At 40.1% G+C, this 21,018-nt stretch overlaps 1 protein-coding gene across 2 annotated transcripts; it reads right to left on the minus strand.

Annotated features, from left to right (window-relative positions):
* Window positions 1-1,359: 1,359 nt before the first annotated feature.
* serpini1 (serpin peptidase inhibitor, clade I (neuroserpin), member 1) lies at window positions 1,360-20,930 on the minus strand. 2 transcript variants are annotated; one of them, XM_042414771.1, is made up of 10 exons: window positions 20,490-20,930; window positions 20,267-20,377; window positions 7,886-8,180; window positions 6,982-7,212; window positions 6,694-6,888; window positions 4,063-4,267; window positions 3,758-3,855; window positions 2,684-2,770; window positions 2,419-2,508; window positions 1,360-2,274 (listed from the first exon to the last, which is right to left on the minus strand). In XM_042414771.1, exons 1-10 carry the CDS (start codon window positions 20,496-20,498, stop codon window positions 2,198-2,200), a joined length of 1,398 nt encoding a protein of 465 aa, XP_042270705.1. In that variant the 5' UTR covers window positions 20,499-20,930; the 3' UTR covers window positions 1,360-2,197. The 2 variants fall into 2 exon arrangements, with proteins under 2 accessions (XP_042270705.1, XP_042270706.1); XM_042414772.1 differs by lacking the exons at window positions 20,267-20,377; window positions 20,490-20,930 and adding an exon at window positions 8,748-8,801.
* Between the last annotated feature and the right edge of the window lie 88 nt (window positions 20,931-21,018).

Below are 21,018 nucleotides of genomic sequence, written 5' to 3' on the forward strand. Positions count from 1 at the left end.
ATTTGCTGATTATATATACAAGACTGAGACATCATTTGCAGAAATCAACTATATGCTGCTAATGCTTTTTATTATTCAAATGGTTTCACTTGTTTTGTTCTTTGTTTCATCATGTGTGAAAATCACATCACAGATAATTGGTATTCCATCTAAGGATGACATTTGTCTCATCAAAGTGTCTTTTTGTGCCATTTTTGTTGTTGTTGTGATCTTTATGTTTATCACACTGCACAACTGATCATTAATGGCAGGGAACATCTGTTGGGAATGTAATTATCAAGGTTTATTCCCTGATCTATTGTTATCAGTGCCAGCTAGTTGTGATGGGAATGTTTGATCAATTTTGGTGCAGCATATGTTCCCTTCATGGGATGACTCTTTAATGTTAAAGACTTGTTTTGCTGAGTAATGCCGGCTCAGATTTAGCATCTAATCCAAATGTTACCTCGTCACTGCTACAGCCACTATTATTATGAGAATCTGATTCTAAATCATAGCACAGGCAGTTAGTATAGGATCACTGTGTATACTGTGTCAAACTGTGCTTTTTAAACATACAAATTCATAAAATGTACTTTATTAAAGAAGTAGTTAAAAGATCATATTCATATCTGGACCCTCCCAATAGATATATAACCCCATATTGGATCCTACCCGTTAGTTTAAGTTTGCTTTTGGGTTTATTAAACCCACTAATTGAAGTTATTGCATATTTGTTCTCCATAATCTTTTATTACCACTGAGATACACATGATCAGAACATTTCTTTATTAGAAAGAGCTAAATGTTGGTACTCCACAAACATACTGACTCTTATTAATGAATAAATTCCTCATGAATTGACATTTATCAGAGTCAACATGTTTGTCTCATTTGTCCTTGGTCACAGTAAATCCTTGCCTTGACCAGTGATAGGATCTGTTTCCTTCTGTGTGTGTGTGTGTGTGTGTGTGTGTGCGTGCGGTAGCTAGGTGATGCCACAGGTCTGAAACTACTCCAAGATGCTTTGGCAAGACATTGCCTGCTCTGGGAAGCTGAGTAACAGCAGAACAGCCAACGTCTGACTTGCCCCTGTCTTGTATTATTCAGGCACTGAATTCATAAAAGACTTTTATCAAAAGGCTTCAAAACTCCCGAAGCGTTGCATGTTCATCAGTCGCACCAAATCCTTCATTTAAAAAACCCAAAAGCTGTGTTAACTGTTAGATTAATATTAGATTAATGATATCCTAAATCCTTTGCTCCACATAAGCTGTTCTGCCCTTGAAAATACAGCTTACATCTAAAAATACCTTTGACAGATAAAAACAACCTCCGTGCACAGACAACAACTCAACTTTTTTTTTTTAATGGGAACACATTCATGTTTTTATTGAGTAAAAGACTGAATACAGCTGGTGTTACTGTTTCTCCCTGTATGTACATCCAAAACGGTGCAGCAGATCTTTTTCAGTGCTCCTGCATGCTCCAGTCCGTCTCTATAGCAACCCGCCTTAGTTACGCAGTCCCCTTTGCTCACCTGTGATATGCTCAGCTGGGCTTAATCAACCACTCAGATGTGATAAGGCATATTAGTTCATCAGCAGTTTAGCCATGTGCCTACAGTGTAAAAAATGACTAGAATACTGTCAGGTAGAGATATATTACTAAGATCCATTGTATAAGGACAAAATGTTTGCACATGTTTATTCTGCAATAAATACTGAGCTTATATATGTAATATATAGAACACAATTTCAAATGTACAGGGGGATAATTAAAGTGTGAAACTTACAGTGTGCACATAGTTTGAGTAAGAAAGAGCAAATATTTGTGAAGAAGAAGAAGAGAGAAAACTGTTTTTGTGCATCGTGTGAGTGGGCCAAGTGAAGCTGCTGAACTTAAAGGGGTTGTGCGTGGATTACATATCATGTGTTCTTCTCACTCATATACAAACCACACCTTTACTAGATAATATTTACAACTTCCTCCTTCTGCATGTCTGTATCCAAGTGTTTAAAGCTTCCAGTATCAAAACACAGTCACATTTTATGTCGTATGTCATATTTCAATATATAATATATCATATAATATTCGGTTTGTATCTTTTTTTTCCCCATAAAGAGTATAAAACACAGCTGAAGATGGCGAAAGAGGATAGGTAGCGTTTATGACGTCAGGGTCTGATTGGCTGAGAGTGAGTGACCTGACATCACGGTTACATGGAGTCAAAGTCGTGGTCGTTGGGCTCGATGACTTCAGGGGTCATGACCCTGCCCATGAAGAGGATGGACCCTGGAAGGAGAAGAGACAGACAGACGTGCATGACGGTACATTTTTATGAAAGTTTATCATTAATACAAGGCTGCTTGATGCAGGCATTTGAAGCTGCTGCGTACACCCATAACCCTTAAAATACTTCACTTATCACACACACACCTGTCCTTCGGTTTCTGATGACAAAGAAGAACGGGTGATCGGCCATGACCTGTGGGTACAGCACCAGAGTCCTGGTCAGGGCGATCATTCCTGAGAGAGAGATAAAGAGAGAAGGGAGAATCACTTATGTTATTCACTGACAGACGGGGACAAAGTTTAGTGAAAAAACATATGGGAGCCACTCATTCAAAGAAACTGCAGTAATGACCATTTTATGACCAGGAATTATCACGATGAGTAAGACGATGATGAAGATTTAGTCTACCTGATCCAACGGCTCCCTCTGCTCCCTCCTCGGTCACCTCCAGGTAGGCCTTCTGCACGGCCTTCCCGATGTACAGGTCCTTACCATCTGGAATAGACACACATACACACAAATGAGTCAGTGTGAGATGATGGAGATGTGAAGACGGTGTGATGTTGAGTCTAATTTGAGAACGACACTGCATGAAAAAACTGAGAAAACTGTATGTGCAGCTGTATGCTGGTATAGAGTACACTCACTTATTAGTCAAACCAAAGCATGTTGTCCCTACAATTAAGATACAAATACACCATTACTGGTAAAATCATACTACAGCTTTTCATTTACACACATTTTAGATGATGTAACTCTCAGGACTTTTTGACAACTTGACAATAAACTTTTTTTAATTTCTCCAAACATTTTAAAATAACCTCTCTCATCTACACACTCGCCACAATTGCATTATGTCCTCTGAGAACAAGCTGAGCTGAGGACACGATAGCTAGCACTGTACAAGATGTGCTGATGTCCAGTACACCCTGCAGATTGTGTTTCACAATGTAATACCAGCACCAGCTGATCAATAAGAACAAACTGTTTCGGACGTGGTTGTCAGAGATCATGAGGGGTGTTGAGCTGTTAAGGATGCTGTGTGTTTATAAAGATGTGTTGAGGTCAAAGATAATTTTTACTTCACTTCTCTTTACTGTTATCTCATTTTGTATGCTTGCTTCTGTGTGTGTAACTGATTGCTTTAAATACAAATTATCCCAGCATATTCACATGTATATTTCTCCGTCTCTACGTATACAGTATATCTGTCTCTTTCTCTGGATCTATTTTTACCAGATGATATGACAGCTCTGACCTGCCCACTCGATGCCAGTTACCTTGGTTACCTTAAAAAGTACCATTGGCAACTTCGCTGCAGCCAAGGAGTACAAATATTGAATCAACTTTTATGCTGAACCCATCTTGGGTTTATTCATTTTGCCATTTGTGTCTATATCTATGTGTTTTATATAATAATCTAAGGCTGTGTCAGATTTCTGTGTTTTGCACTGTGCATGTGTATGTTGTTTTATGCGTCACCTGTCATGGCGGAGAGATCAGCATCATTGGTGAAGATGTTCTTTATTCCCAGCTCCTGCAGAGTGCTCCTCAGGTCGATTTTCTGCTCCACTTTGAACCTGGACAGTTCAGTCAAAAAGGTCAACAGTCATGTAATAAAAAAAGAAAACAAACAAACCACAAACGATTGTGGTAAAGACCGCACACTCAACCCCTAAAACTATAATAAAGGATCTTTTATCAATTGGAATTGATGGATGTGTGTTTTTATGTTCAAGTATGGATGTGTACATCTATATATACAGTATGTTTGGGTATGTTCTTACCTAGGCAGGTAGACTTCCACCTTCTGCCGTTTAACATTGTTAGCCCACTCCTCCAGCAGTGGCGCTTTGATGATGGGCTCCAGAGAAGCCAGCGGTACCTCCTGCCGAGGCAGAACGATCATCATGGACATGTCCTCTCCCTCGTACGGCATCTCCAATACCTGGTACACACCGCCTGCTTCCTGGGAACCATCGCTGAACTCACCTGGTGGGGGAGTCATACATAAAGTAGGCATGAGAGAGAGTAAACACAACATAAGCTCCTGTAATGGGTTTGTGAACTTCCCTGAGGTAGAATATACACAGATGCAAGCATGTTTAGGCGCACTGATCGACTGTATTGATTACAGTGTGTGTGGTCATTCCTCCGACGCACTACTTAAAAACCACTGACGCTTCACTTCAAAGGGTTTGGTTACACTTGGACTCAAATTGTATTACATGCACACCGTATGTCTCATTATGCTGATGGTGCTGTTTGTGTGTGTTTCACAGGGCAGAGGCCCTTTTACACAAACATGCACTCCACTGTCTTCAGACAGGAAATAAAACTGAATAAACCAATTTAGGATCCAGGAAAAAAACAAAAAACAAAAAAACATCCTTGCATGTATATATACACACACATGCAAATGTACCCACCCACACACATTCAGACACAAATGCACACATGTGATTACACATGCAAACATCTGTAAAAGCTGATATCTCCTTTTACACACGCTACAGAGGATACAGAGTGATATCTTCATAGCCTTGAGGTGGATTTTTAAAAGACTTGTCCCTTGTATCTAATTAAACAAAACCCGTAGATAGAAATTCCAAGCAAGACAAGACAAGCAACATTTACTTGAATTAAGTGAAACAGTATTTCTTCGTCAGAATGAGATAATCCTTTTATACTCAAAACAAGTCCAACTAGATTTTAAATCTAAATATAAGATTATCCCACTTAGGTTTTGCAGCGTTAGATTATAATGCAATTAACCCTGCCAGACTTTATCCCAATCTTTGCACATGATTTTTCTTTTGAAGCTGCTTAAAAGGGGAAAAAAATACAACAGAGAGACTTATCATCCTCTATTAATTTAGCATTCTCAGCTGCTGTTGCTGATGCAAAGTGAGGCAACATTGCAGCAGAGAATGGGGCGTGGCTTCCTAAAACATTTTACTTAACCAATATAATTGTGCTTCAAAATGAGAATGCAAACGTAGCTTTCTCCCTGAGGACCTGTCCCTGTTCTGCAGCTCTCAAGCACACACATCTACATATGCACACACTATGCTCCCCCCCACACACACAAACATGCTCACATACATAGATTTCCTTGATCTCGAGCATGTGGGGATGACTATGTGTGCACCCTTTGATTGTAGGTGTATGCAATATCACTACGCACATACAGACTGCACCAAAATAGCTCAAATGCACCAACTTGAGTAGCAGTGCAGTAAGGATATGATGTAACTGTCTTTGGCAGCACATCAGACAAAAAAGGACAGACTCATTCAGATATCTCGGCATTACAGTCAACCTGCAGGAGTCTGCACTCTGCACAAGCAGCCTTGCACCTCACAGCGTTGCCGAAACACCAAATACCAAATACCAAGATCTGATACAAATGGTATGGCCAACTCAGAAGCACCACGTCATTGAAAAAGAGGTATATGATATAGAAAATAGAGCCAGACAGTGCGTTACAAGTAGGGTAATGCGCTGTAATGCAAGTTGATAGTTGTGCCAAAACAATAAACTGATTAGTTGTTCAACAGAAAATTAATTGACTTAAATTTGTGAAGATGAAAATGGCTTCTGGGTCTAGTTTTTCTCTGTTTATATCACTGTAAATAGAATATTTGGGGGTTTTGGACTGTTGGTCAAACAAAAGATGTCATCTTGAGCTATGGGAACTGGGATTTTTTACTATTTCCTGACATAATATAGACTAAAATCAGATAAATAATCAAATATATTAAAAATAGTTGCAGTATTTGCCTTACAAACAATGCATGCAGTGTTGCACATGCCATTCACATTCAAGTATTAAAGTAGAGATAAGTGAAAGGTTCCTTCAGAAAGATTTGAAAGTTGATGATTCAACTACTCCAAATTAATTGAAAATCAATATAACACTAAAATATGACATCCTATAATACAATTAGAAGCATAAATTAATAAAACAGCCCCCAATGATAAGGAAACGGGTAGATGTGTTAAGAAAAAAAAAAACAAAAATGCAATATCAACAAAAATGTGAGATTTCAATGGATTTCAAAGACTCAGTAGAAAGAAAGTGTTGTTTGTTCTACTTACTGTCATAGATTTACTGACATTACTTAACACAGACTGTCACAGTACTGCTAATATTGTATGACATGAACAAAATATACTATTAAATCAAACAGAGATACCAGAGGAGTTTGTATAAGTGAAGAAAATTTTAGTAGCAGAACTTGCTGAGCAAGAAAAGAGGAGCCTTTCCTGGGAATAACATTCCAAATATGAATATTTTAGATCTAAGATTAACATTTTAAATAACCTCAGGAAATATGAGTTGAAATTCAAGGGCGTCAAAAAAAAGAGCCACAAGTACAATTCTTCAGACATACGCACACACTGCTCTTCCCTACCATAGTAGAAGTCTCCCTGTTGGTACATCATAAGCGTCTGGACTTCAGAGCCGTCGTCTTTGCTGAAGGAGAAGGTTCTGGTGTTCTCTGGCCTGAACTGGTTTTTCCAGGAGCCTCTGAAGTAGACGGCGTTCACCAGGGTCAGGCGGGTCACGCTGCTGAAGTCCTCGGCAGACAGCAGCTCGCGGATCTTACCTATAGGGAGGGATTTACAGTGTATTAGTTTTCATTAGCCTAAAGACAGCGCTCCCATCATCTTTAACCCTCCTCTTTCCCTTTCTTACTCACTCTCAGTATGATTCTCCACCCAGCTGTTGATCTGCTCTGCCACAGCTGCCGATTCACTGAAGTCTACGGTCTCCACATCGGCTCGGAAATACTTCTTCATCAGATGCAGGAACTCTGGGTTAAAGGTGACGCCTTCTTGCAGGAAGAGGCTGTTGGCGAATCGGATCACGTAGTGGGCGTCATCGTCCGACAGAGCTGTCGTCAGGTTCTGGAGCAAGGAGAACTCCACACCTGAAGAACAGGAGACATAACAAGACATTTGAAGACATCATCACAGGCTCTGAGAAACTGTGATGGGCATTATTTTTCAAACAAAGAAATGAATCAAGACAATAGTAATGTAAAAATTCTAGTTACATCAACTTCATTATTCTAGTTTTTGCACATAAAATCCAAATAGATGAGAAGTTGTAAGCAAGTGAGCGTGCCCCACGTTTTAACAGAGTGTAATTGTGTCATTAACAAATATTGATCTACATTTATCACACGCTGTTCAACTCTAAGAGTCTGGTTGAGAAATATTCATGAACCATTTAAACTTTAAGTAATTCTGTCAAAATAACAGATAACATCAAAATGGGATAACCATATATTCATGACATGTTTTAAAAGATTTATGTCCTCAGTAGGAACCAGCAGGCTTTGGGCTGAGAGCAACAAAGAGTCTAGGAAAGTCATAAACTAGTTGGTGTTGGACTAATGCAATTCTGTTTTTAGTCTTTTCATGGGATTTGTTAACAATAACAAAAATATAGAATATCCTTTAAATTAATTACAAGTCTTGCAGATGCCTTGCCTTTTCACACAAAGGATTTCATTTTCATAATTTAGATCCAACTCCATTTCCTTGACCAGCCACTGACCTTGATGCTAGTAAGCGTGTGTTGATGAATGTGTTTCTTACCTGGCAGCATGTGGCTGAATCCTACAGTCTGTCGTATCTCCTCCAGTGAAGCTCCCTTGGCTCCCAGCTCCACCATACCCAGGGCAATGGCCACGCTCAGTGGGGAGAAAATGATGTTCTCCTGACCCCCCGCTGCCTGCAGCTGGTGGTACAGTCTGACCGAGAACTCTGATGTGGTGTCCTCCGGTATGTCCGCCGCCCGGCAACCGTAGCCCGGCAACAGGATGGAGAGGAGGAGGAGGAGGAGCGGGGACAAAACGTCCAGGATCAACATCGCAGCACAGACCACAGATAACTGAGTGAAAAAGGGGTGTATGAGGAGGAAAGGTGTGGATGGAAAGAAAAATATGAGAAAAATGATGTAATGATGGAAAAAAGAGAGGATGGGAAGTGACAGTGGGAAAGAGTGAGGAAAAGGGTGTTTGGAAGAAATAGGAAGATGGATGGATGGGGGGAAAATGATTAAGGAACAGTGAATGAGTGGATTGGAGAGAGAGGAAAGGAGGGTGAGCAGCCAAAGAGGTGAGGAAGGAAGGAGGATGAGGATGGAGGGAGGACAAGATGAAAGAGCAAAAATGATTTAGGGAGGGATTGCAGGGAGGTAGAGAGAAAAGGAGAGCATGAGAGTGAGAGAGAGATAAAGGTAGAGAGAAGATTATTGCGTAAGAGAGAAAAAGAGATGAAGGACAAGAGGATTTTGGAAGGGAGGGAGTCAGAGATGAAAGTAGAGAGAGCAGGGATGTAGGATGATGAAAAAAGAGAACAGGGGGCCAGAGAGAGACGGGAAACATCTGTCAGTCAATCATTCTCCCAGTATTAAACTGTGTTTATAAAGACAAAGCAGAAAAACACTACATCCTACTTGTTAGCCGAAGTGAAAGTGTATGGGAAGATTACTTCTAATAAGGATACTGTTGAATACTGAGCTGAAAATGGAAAGAGAAGAGAGAGTTTAAAAAACATATGGATTCAAATGAATTTAAATGAAAGGGCAATAGGTCAGAGAAGAGATAAAAAAGAACCAGGAAGAAAAAGGCAAATGCAAACTCAAATGTACAACCTAAGAGTTAAAACTAGTTGTGCACAGTTGCAGAAATACTAGAAGAAAGAGTTGCAGAGAGATAGATAAACAACGAGAATGTGCGGTAACTACAGCTGTACTGCTGACTGCAGTCAGTATTGCTGTTCAGAGCACATCTGCTAAATGAGCTCATACATAATTCATGGACATTCTTATCATCTTGAGTTAAATCAGCTTCTTTCCTTGGAAATCTGTGTGTTTCAGCCTTTGTATGTAAATGGTCGAATTTCTGTCTGTCTGTGCCGAATGACTGATTAGGACGAGGCCCGACGAGGCCTTTATCTCCCCCTCCACATACCCTCCATCCCTCCCTTTATCTTTCAATGCCATCACACTTCTTTTTCATCTCCCTCTTGTCCACATGATCTCTGTCTTCTCCAGTCTTCTCCTCCCTCTCATCTCTATACTTTCCTACCTTTTCTGTCTCTTTCACTCTCCCTTTATACCTTTTCAAATGACACAGAATGTACACACACTGCACAATCTCTCTGGCACTGTTGTTGCCAGGCAACATTGTTTTCTGCTGCCCAAACAAAAAAAAAAAAAAAAGATGGAAAGTCAATGATATAAAGCATAAAGAGAGAGAGAAAGAGATCGAGTAAAGAGACAGTAATCATGATCTGTTTTGTTGTTTGTCTCTCTGTTGTGCTGTTGTTGTTTCACAGTTTACATGGGTTCAATTAGCAGTCCCGTGCAGGGCTGGAATCTACTGGCTGCTACTGTATGTGTGGGACAGCAGGTGACAGTGGTCACAATGTACCTGAGTGTCAACAGCAATAACAATGGGCAGCAGCCAGAAAATTAGTGCCCCATCCTGTTGTGTACCGTTCTTTCCTCTCTTGTGCTCTGGCATGTGACAAAAAATGCTCCCCTCCAAAATACAGCAAACAACCTCTGAGACACACTGATGCCAATTCTTTATAATCATATATTTGTATTTTTATTATTGTCAACAAACCCCATGAGGAGACCAAAACCAATGAAATTATCCTAATAACAAAAATGATATGTGTAGCTAAAGCCTAATTATTAAGTCCTCTGACATTCATTTTTCAAAAGCTATTACAACATATAAATGGGTGAGGACATGTTCCTTCATTACAATGAACATGGGTACAGTAGTTCATTTTGAGTCAATCCCACATGCTGCCATACTCACTATGGTCCCCATTAAATATACATTTTTAATCCTGTTTGAGTAATGTTCATTAAAAACTACAGTGCTCAGCTGGTTTAAGAAATAATTTAGCCGTTCAGCACGGTAGTCTCAGTCTGTTGGTAGGCCACCCCACGGTTCACATTTGTGTTTTTGAGTTAAATGTCTCAACAACAATCAGATGGAAATTGTTACAGACATCTATGTGCCCCCCAGGATGAGTTATAATCACTTTAATTATAGTCACAACAAACTAAACTAAGATAGTAAACATTATACTTAGTGACAGAAGACTCTATAGCCTAGACCTGCGTTTAAAGATTTACGTCTTTGGGACTGAATGTCACACACGGGGTAGGAGAGTCAGAAGAGATGATCTAACACATTTTTGGTTTTGGTCTTGTCATGTCAAGCAATACTTCCTTGTTGAATAGGCAGAGTGGGCCAGTCTTGCTTGCTTTTGACAGTAAAATACATCATGTATATAAGATTTGAAGTATGAGTTCTCATTCTCTTGCAAACCACACATCACCACATGTCACTTCCACTCCATGTCTTTTTAAACTGACAGCAAAGATCTCATTTGGTTTGTTCCCCATCTATAAGTATTCTGACAAACTGTTTTTGACAAGCATGACAATGACTAGACTGCCGACTGGATTATGGAAATTTATTTCAGTTTACAGAGTTTCTTCACATGGAACGGAGTCACACAGCACTTGCACTTGTTGTTCGTGTGCCCTAATACGTGCCTGATTACCTCATGATCAGATCTCCAATTGGTGAAGTTTTGTACCATATAAATACTATCTGGTCAACTTGGTCATATTTAAAGGATGAGGTCCTATTCTTCATTTTTTCTTATTTTCCAACTAAATCTGCGTCACCAAAAGGAATAATGAATTGACCCTACTAACAAGTATTGCCAGTGTAGCCAAACCCTGGAGGTCCTGTTGACCTCCACTGTTGTCCAAAAAACTATTTAAACATGTCAGTGGGCCACAGTGTTGCAGTGAGTGGCATATTCTTTTATTAACACGAACACACAGCTACAGTATTTTGACTGACTCAATATACATATATTGTATTTCTGCAATAAAGACAGACCAAAGGTATATTAATCCATTGCTGCCATTTGCTAAAAATAGTTTCCAATACATGCACCATTTCCTCTGGTTTAGTAACACTTTGCCTGTTTCAGCCTTTAAAAAAATGAAACTATATATTTGTGACCTTTTTTTAAAAAATGTTACATCTCAAGTGAGAACGAATGGGTGCCAGTACAGTGGCACTAGTTTTTTTCATGTTATTTGTTGACAATAATGTAAATATAATTTATGCCAGCCGTAATACGGCCGTTCATTATGTCCAAAAAGTGTAAAAGGGGTCAGAGTGGGATAAATTAAATTAACTCCTTTGATAGATAGTTATAAGATATTTCATCTGTTGAATTAAGTTTTGACTCAGTAGCATAAATGTCCATGAAGTTGGTGAGTGCAGGAGTTGTAGTTAAAGCTTGGAAACAGCCTTTTTGCATTAATGTCCAAAATAGAAAAATCTAAACACACCCGAAGGCACAAACTTGATGTATTGAAGATGATATATTGCTAGTCACGTGTGTTCACCTGCTCTCACATGTCGTCCTGTGAGTCAGACATTGCAGAGGGAGCGAGAGAGAGACTAAGAAAGGCTGGAGGGAAGGAGGGGGCGGCTGGCAGAGATGTAAATGGAGGTAATGTTCTTGACCTTCTGAGTGTGGGAGCTGAACTTTTCTGAGACAGACAGTCCAGCCTTCTGTAAGGAAAGAACCAGCCACGCAGTAAAGCCAGGGGAAAGTAGTGTGGAGCGTCATTGTGTGTGCACCTGTGTGTGTCTGTGTGCAAGTGTGCGTGTGTGTGTGTGGATAATAACACCATGGGTGGCTGGCTATCACTTGTAATGGTGACACCTTTAGGAGGACAGCGTTGTTTTGTTTTTGAATTCCACTGGACAAAATCTTTCTTTAATTCTACAAAGAGACAGAGAGGTGAGTGTCTCACAGAATGGGTCCTTTCATCTCTCACCGTCTCCCAGTGGGGGTGACAGGGAACGCTAACTATACCAAACCCTAAACCCTCAAAACTCTTTGATAGACAGATGGCTGGCAAGATAAAGAAGTAACAACGGGATGCAAAAGACATTAAATGCCTCCTTTGGTCAGATCAAAAGATAAAAAAGATTGTAAAACACATGGACTGGATCTTGTCTGAAGACAATCAATATTGCATGTTAAGAATATCATGCTGTGTAAGACTGCAAGTATATTTTTATAGTGTATTCAACTGCGGGTTGTCTAACTCTGTGCACCATAAGCAGTATTAGTAGTCACCTTAACATTCGACTAGTCATGACTGTCAATGATTGAATTATGCTTAAATAAGAGCTTATGTTAAACTATGTGTTTGCTGAATAGTTTATATGATGCACTGCTACATGCAATTTTATCACGATTATTTGACAATAGTGATGTTTGAAGTATGTGACTTATTGTGGGTAAAACTTCAATTGAAATCACTAATCAGAAAGCATGAGCAACCATCTTAAGACAGAGGACACATGCTCCACCATCTTTGGTAGAAGTTCCAAACAAAGGAATTAATATTCATCAGAGGTTTCGGTGGAAGCGTTTTATCCACACGCAAAACTTTGCAAACTGGTGTAAGCTCCTGGCGGGACTTTCCCTTCAGACTGGCCCTCAAACTCCAATCCACCAAGGAGCTCACTGCTTCAGTAATCTAAAGTTTCTCTTTTCTCTAGAGGTCTCCTTTATTCTTCTTTTGTTTTCTTGCCTCGAATATGCTTGTAGTTTTAAATTTTTTCTGTAACAAACCTCAGAGTACCTCAGTATCAACTGAAGAATTGTTTTCTTTTGTCATGTTATATTTTTGTACCACTGAGCCTCGTGTTATGTCCTTTTTGAAGTTTGTCATCCAGCCGGAATTACTCGAGCCTAACTAAAGAAGTTAGTTAGTGTAGCCAGATTCATTTTATTCGACATTCAACCACAAAATCACAAGGAATCTGTGCTACCAGCCCACAGCTGACGGCCGGTCCACATCTGAGTGCCTCGGGAAAATAGCGCCAGTGGACGTCTGGCCTTCGGCAAGACTGCCAGACCAGCTAGGAGGCTCTGCTGTCAGGCCCACTGCTAAGCGACCAAACTGCATCCATGGGACTGCCTGAGAGTGTAGAGGCCCCGGAGGCACCTTCACGGTGTAGCCTGGCAGGCAAACAGGCCTGCACCTCCCGGTAGGCCACCCCAACAGGCTCAGCACGGCACAACAACTTTGGGGAAATCAGCTAATGGATTAATCTCTACATGAGCCTCAACAAGTAGGCAAAACCCACAGCCTTTCTATGATACAAGCTGATGTTGAATAGAAATTAATTTCCTAAGAGAAGTTGATTATTTTCTAAGCGACTCGCCATCATTTGATAATTCTGATTGACTTCACCTCACTATCACCCATTGAGTTAAGGTTCATCTTATCATTTAAAGATCTTTATTCCTTTGTGTGATTATTTTCTTCATCATGTATTCTTAAGACATTTAACTATAAATAAATGTCCTCATTTATCAGCAAGAAGTTGTCTGTTTGTGTTCTTTAGAAGCAGAAGACAGAGGTCCCTGTATTGAAAAGAATTCCAATTTCTGGTTATGAGACTGATTAATTAAACATATTTTCCCTTCAGTGGAAGGGAAATAAGCCCCAGACTTTAATGAGTACAAGATTCAATTTCTAAAAGTAGTATTACTCACCACTACACACCATTCTGACCTTTTGAGTTGTGGCATGCTGTCTGCAAGAGGAGTTTGGCCATTGATGACTATGAGCCCAAATTTGGCTCCGAACCACTCAGTTGGGGTTCCCAGCATGCCTCCCAGGTAGGAGAGGAGACCCAACACCCAGCTATAAAACGTTCTCTCGTGACTAACAGAACTGAATATGTCAGAAAATATCTCATGGTTTAAGTTGCTGGGGTTTAATCCTGACAACTTGATTAATTCCATGCAATTAAACTCACTGGCCTTTAAAAGCAGCCTTTAATGTCTCTGTGTAATCCTAATTCTCAGACAGAATAGATCGGCAGTTGACATTTCGACAATTAAAACGTGACGTCACCCAAATCCACACCACGTACGTTAATCCTTACTGCCATTTAAACCCAACACCTTGAGACGGCACGCTCCGCAGGTCCAGGGGAATTTATTAAACATGGACATCCTCATTCATGGTTCAAATCCACAGGTACACACACACACACACACACATTTCAACATACGCTTCTAAGCCAAGGTTACCAAGGCAACTGCAAGTGATGGACATTTTTCGTTTTGCCAAGCTGACAGGAAGAAATTTTACCACTTGAAAGATATCTTCCCCTTCCATATAGGCAGATAAACTCTCTTTCCTTTTCACATACACACACACACACACACACACACACACACACACATACACACACACACACACACACACACACACACACACACACACACACACACACACACAGGTTGATACTCAGCATTTTCTGTCTCACCTAACTCCTGTCAATGCAAGAACTCTTAACACCAGCTCCAGTTCTGTCACTTAATGCACTTACTGACATCGCCTGGTACAAAAACTCGCGCACACACACACATACTCCCCAGTCGCACATGCAGTACACTCAGTGCACTCAGTAATTTTGCAAAAACAAGACAAGCTCCTGCTCCTCTTCTTTCCTCTAGAACTGCAGCAAAGTCCCCCTCCAGTACCCCCCCCCCCTCTCTCTTAAACACACTTCTCTGCTCCAGCTCAAATCACAGCGCATTGGTTCACTTGGGCTCTATAAGTACACTACGAAACTCCTGGAGCTCACAGGTGCTTTGACGAATTCTGTGAAAATGCTAACATCCTGTTCCATCAAGGCCAATCCCTCTGGGAATAAACTGCAAAGAATGATGTCTATGATTATCACTGCGACCCTTGAAAAACCTTGGATTTCTGTGATGGACTTCCTGTTACAAATGGCAGGGTAATCTGGCACAATTTTACCATGAAAGTGTCTAATTTATAAAGTGTTGTGCAGAACAGAGATAATGTAGTCTGACTATCATTCATGAGTTTCAAGTTTTTCCTCGGAGGCCCCATGGCGGCTACTTTCTACATACTGCACTGGTCTTGAACTTGAGCAAAATTGCAGGAATTATACACACACAGACACACTAAAAATGATTAAACTTACATGAAACCTACACCCTTAACCTCAAATCACCCATGTCCCTGTAAGTTTCTCAATTTCCCAGTTTGATTAGACACCCATCTCTGACCTATCGCTTGCCTGCTGATGTGGAGAAACCCAAGGAGGAGCAGCGACAGCTAGAAATTTACAGAGGGAGGCAGCACTAAAAGCCATCACTGTGCAGGGAGAAATGAAGTACTAAACTCCAAAGGCGGGGTGGGGACTTCCATTACTGTTCACAATAAAGTGGAGCCAATTCATCAATCAAGTTGTCTGTTCTGCTCACTCCCCTTATTTGCACCTTGCACGCCATTTGGCAGTGTAGCGCAAATAGCAGCTATGTTGCCAAATGGATGCTACTGTATCTCATCTGGAAGCATATTTTGGTAAATTTAACACAGCATTTTACTACTGCATAAGCTAAAACATTCCCACTACGACCAATTTAATTGCTGATCTACCTATTAAGGTGATTTGCCTGTTTGATTCGCATTGAACAATCTTTAAGCACTCAGGAGGGCAATAACCCTGCTGTTTAGCTGTATGTTTTAAAAGACAATCCATTACAGTATACATTTTTGTGATGATAAAATCTTACAAGTATGATAGGGAATTTGGTCAAAGTTCTACTTATCTTTATCTTTAAGAAAATAATTATATTAAGTGTCCTCATTAAAAGAAGCCACAACTATGGCTTTTTAAAAGTAATATGCAAATTATTGTCTTGTCTTGTAACTGTGCATGTTGATCATTTGGACAAAAAATTCTACATTTAATATCTTCAGAGGTATGAAGCGGGTCTCCCATAGCAACAATTACAGCTATATTCACATAGGTGTTTCTGTATTAAAGTAAAATATGCAAAGAGTCAGTGAACTTTTTATTGTCTGTCTTTGAAGCAGTTCCTGAACCGAGCAGTTCTTGAACAAAACTTTGTAGTTTCTATGACTATTTTCAATATATCATATGCAATTTATTACAGCATATTAAAATTAAATGACCCTGTTTTCTTGCTTGCTTTATTACTGTGAAATCTGTTATGCATGTTTATTCTACATCACACGCTTTTATCCAGTGGTCCGATGTGAGTGCGATTATCATTATCCTGCTTTTAAATTCTATCCCTGCAGATTATTGCGGTTCCAGTGGCAGACAGAATTACCCACCTACAGCCCATCCTCAGCTCAGAGCCTTAGCTCATTTAGCCCCCTTGTTAGAAAATGACAATGTGCTGTGGAACCTGCCTGAAGTCCCAGGATGCTCACTGTACACTCCACAGAGGGCAAACAGAGGTTAACAACCCTTTATTAATCCCTGCTAACAGAGACACCCAGAGGGAGAGACAGAGAGAGTGAGCTATAAAGACACTGAGAGAGAGAAGAAAGATACACAAGGAAGACATATGGGTAGAAAATTAGCAAAAAAGAGGAAGACATAAATAAAGCCAAGTAGACAGACAGATAGATGGAAACAGGAAGCGTGGGACTGATAGCGTGAATAGATGCAGCTTCCATACAGATACCAGCTTTGAATCATGAGGCAATGACATCTAACGACCCCTTGCATAGCATGGCAAGATGGTTGACTGCTGCCCTCACTCTACCAAGACACACTCAACAGTGTCTCTCTTCTCTCTCTATGTCAGAAACGCACACACACACACACACACACACACACTAACATCTATGGTGCTGTGGGAGTGCAGTTAGGAGGTTTGAGCTGTAATTGGATCGGCCTCTATTTGGGGTCAGTGGTAAAAGTGAAAAGACTGGAGGCTTTTTCAAATGGACTAAAGACAAGGGAGACACCGGAGCACAGGAAAGGTCACTATCAACTAGTCCTGTGGGGGGAACGTGTTCGTGTGTGTGTGTTTGGGGGGGGGGGGGGGGTAATAGAGGCAAGAGAGGAAGACAAAGCGGTAGATGCTGAATAAGAAGTGAATAAGAAGTGATAGCCAGGTGAGCAGGCTGACATGGGTAAAGTAGAAAGAAGACGGGGTGATAAAGGCGTCTGAATCTCTGATTATTTTGCTCACTTCAGGGGGCACAGGAGCAGCCGGCTAACAGGTATGAAAATCAAGAAGAGATCGAGAGAGGCAATGGTGCTGACAAGCGAGACAATTAAGGAGCAAGATTCAAATTGATTTGGTATTTGAGTCATACAGTTTAAGTGAAGGGGAAACACAGGTATTACCAAATCAATTCAACCATTTTACTGTCCTCCATGCACAGATACAGTATTCTCTCTCTCTCTCTCTCTCATCGTCCATATTCTACAGCCCGCCCACCCCTGGATGCCACCAATCAATCGACAGATCGATTCCAGGGTACTGGCGTGTGTATGTGTGTGTTAATGTGAGCTGGACAGACTGTGAAAGGTTGAAAGGACTGCAGGGAAATTTCCCTTAAATTTGTTGTGAAACTTAAAACATATATCCTCTGTTCAGTTCATCTTTTTCCAAATTATTATTACTTTTAAATGTTAAAAGATAACTCAATGCCATGGCTGACTTAAACAGATGATATCTTAGAGATTTCTTACCTGATTTTCTGCATGCTTCCTTTGTTTTCCCCCGAACAAGGATGCATTTAATTTTAGATATCAACTATTCACAGTCTTACTCATTAATTCAAATATACAGTTCATTTCCATTTATTTTTCTTTTCATATAGAAAAAGAACAGGTTTTACTAATAACATTAATGATGGCACTGTCTTATTCAAGTGTCCTAGTAAGCCATGACAGTGTTACACCCTGATATAACTCCTGACCTCTTTCTCTCCTCCCTCTCATCCTCCTATCTGGCCAGGTATGAACTAATCCCCCTGTGTGTTCGCTGCAGCAGAATGTACAGGGGACAAACCCGCTGCCTGAATGCATGCGTGTGCACTTGAGAGTTTGTTTATGCAAAAAGTGGGAAGGAAAAGAGGAAAGAATGGAAAGGAAAATCTGCTGTTTATTCACCTTTTGCTGTGTTTTTAATTATATACTGAAAACTCATTATATAATTTAAGCTATGATATTACTTTCGATCTGTTTTTTATGTTTATGAATTTCATCTTTTATCAGAAAACAAAGCATATTTCATGCACATCACCGCCAGCCTTAGTTCTGCTGCATTTTCAGTAAATTTTAATTCAATAACCATCAGCATAAATGTATTTCAGGACAGATTAAAGTTGATTTTTTTCCAAATTTATACTGCAGTACATATCAGGTTTGATTCTAGCCTGAGAAGATGTACAATATGTTGTCTAGGACAACAAATGCAGTACTTAATGCAGATTTTCCCATTATTCTCGCAGCAAAATACAATATGGAACTGATAGAAATACATCAACACTCCTGCATACACACACACACACACACACACACACATATTTGGAAGGTTATGTTTGGCGCAAACACACACACGCACACACTTGGTGAGCAAACCCAGTCAGTTGCCTCTCCCTTTCCCCACTCGTTTCGTTTCGCAAGGCTGATTTGAAAGACATTTAATTATTCAAATGCAATTAATGCAACACTCGGTGGGAACAGGCAGGACACACACACACACACACACACACACACACACACACACACACACACCTACACACACACACGGAGGAAACAGCAGGCAATATATCAGCAGAGATTAACCAGTGATTCAGATGCATATGGGATTAATACATTGAGATTATGACCGAAAGGGATCTTGTTTTTCTGAATATGGAGCTGCCAGAACTATGAGCCTAAATGAGGATTTAGGAGGTCATTATCTAAGTTGCAGAGATAAAGAGATGAGAGGTGGATTTAGAGAGTGAGACATGAGAAATAGGGAAATCGATTGAGTGAGAAAAGATTTCATTGTTTATTAATATTGACGTTTTAGTATTACCGATATTATAACATTCATACGTCTTTTGTCAACAGACAACTTTGTATATTCTTATAAGTTTTCATGGTATGTCTGCAGTGCAAAGATATCTCATCTCTCTGATATTAATGGTAAATCTTACTGGCATTATTGTTGATTATTTGGTATTTTCAAGGTATTTATTGATTACTGGAATGTTGAACTGGCATTTCCATTTTGTTTTTTGTTTTTTTCATTAACAAGGTATCACTCTAAGATTCCTATCATCAAGCCTGTTGTGCACCTTTTACATAAATACATAATAATATTACAGTTTTTAATATAATCTGTGTTCTCATAAAACTAAATATGTATGTTCTGTCAAAACATGAATTTTCACCCACACCACCATGACCAACGCACACATGCAGACCTGCACGAAGGAATAACAAGTGGTGTGTGTGTGTGTGTGTGTGTGTGTGTGTGTGTGTGTGTGTGTGTGAGTGAGGGGTGGGGATAGGGTAGAACCAGGCTACTACAATCTGCCTCGTTAATTCACACACACATGCACTCACTGCGCCTTTGCCTGCATTTCAAGGACAAGAATCACAATGCAATACCTAAGCTTGGTTTCAGTAGGGGGTAAAAAACAACGACACAATACAATCGTAGACCACCGACAACATTAAATAGCCTTGGGTGGTGGACACACGGGTACCGTCTTAAATCAATAGGCTGGAAGAAATAGGTTTTGCTCCAATGTGCGTCTCCACCCGCCCCCTTATTATAACCCCACACATGTTGATTATAGAATCAAAAATTCCATTGTACGATTCCTTAAAATTGGCAATTACATCTTCACATTCCTCCACCTTCATATAAATTAATTCTATGAAATACTCAGAAATAATTCTTTTCACACCGGAAGATCTTGCAAAAGCGGAGAAGTTCTTTTTTTCTGTCCTAACAGGTTGTTCAGATAAATCACAACAGGCTCTGTGAGTGAATCAGTGGCAGGTTATTGCGTAAAACTGCTCTTACCGATAAACGGTGATGAATTGGGATGGATGGATGGATGTGTGCGATCTCTCTCTGCTGCTCTCCTCCAGCGCCGCAGCTCACTGCCTGTTCATTTGCCGCAGACCCCGCCCCCTACACACCGATTGGTCCAATGAACGTCGACCAAAGAGTATCCACGTGAAACGAAATAAGTCCCTCTTTGCTGTTCCGTCTTTGGATTTATGAGGTTTTTTTTTTAGCTCACCTTTATCATGTAAAATGTTTTCGACCCTTCTCATAGTGGTGTGGTGTTTAGTAGTAAGGGCACTGAAAGTGTGAAACAAAATGTTACCGACATTTTATGATTTAAGCTAATGTTTTCTAGTTAACGTAATTTAATGTGTAGGCTGTGCCCTTCAGCTCTATAAGGTACCTTTAATTGACCTGCTAAAACATTTGGTAGGGTTTCTGCTCAGCAAATAAGCAGTTCGGTAGCGGGCTACATGAAGCAAAGGCAGCCCGAGATAAGTTACTGGTGTTTACGTGAAGACGACAACGGTTGCGAACTGGTGGTGAACTATCTTGACCTACAGTGCAGCCGTTAATTTCGTGTTCTGCTGATAATTGGCCTGTTGTTTGTTGTTATTTTGTCCTACTGTTTTATCTCTTGTATGTAACTAAAGACACACATTTTATGTTGTGTGTTGTATATAAGTGGAAAGGAGAAAAAAATGCTCATATTCGGCTCCGTCAACGAAAGTATCGGAAGAGTTAAAAATATTTCACCTGTTCCT

The sequence above is a fragment of the Thunnus maccoyii genome, chromosome 6, assembly GCF_910596095.1.
Source record: "Thunnus maccoyii chromosome 6, fThuMac1.1, whole genome shotgun sequence".
In the NCBI taxonomy this organism is placed as follows: domain Eukaryota; kingdom Metazoa; phylum Chordata; class Actinopteri; order Scombriformes; family Scombridae; genus Thunnus; species Thunnus maccoyii.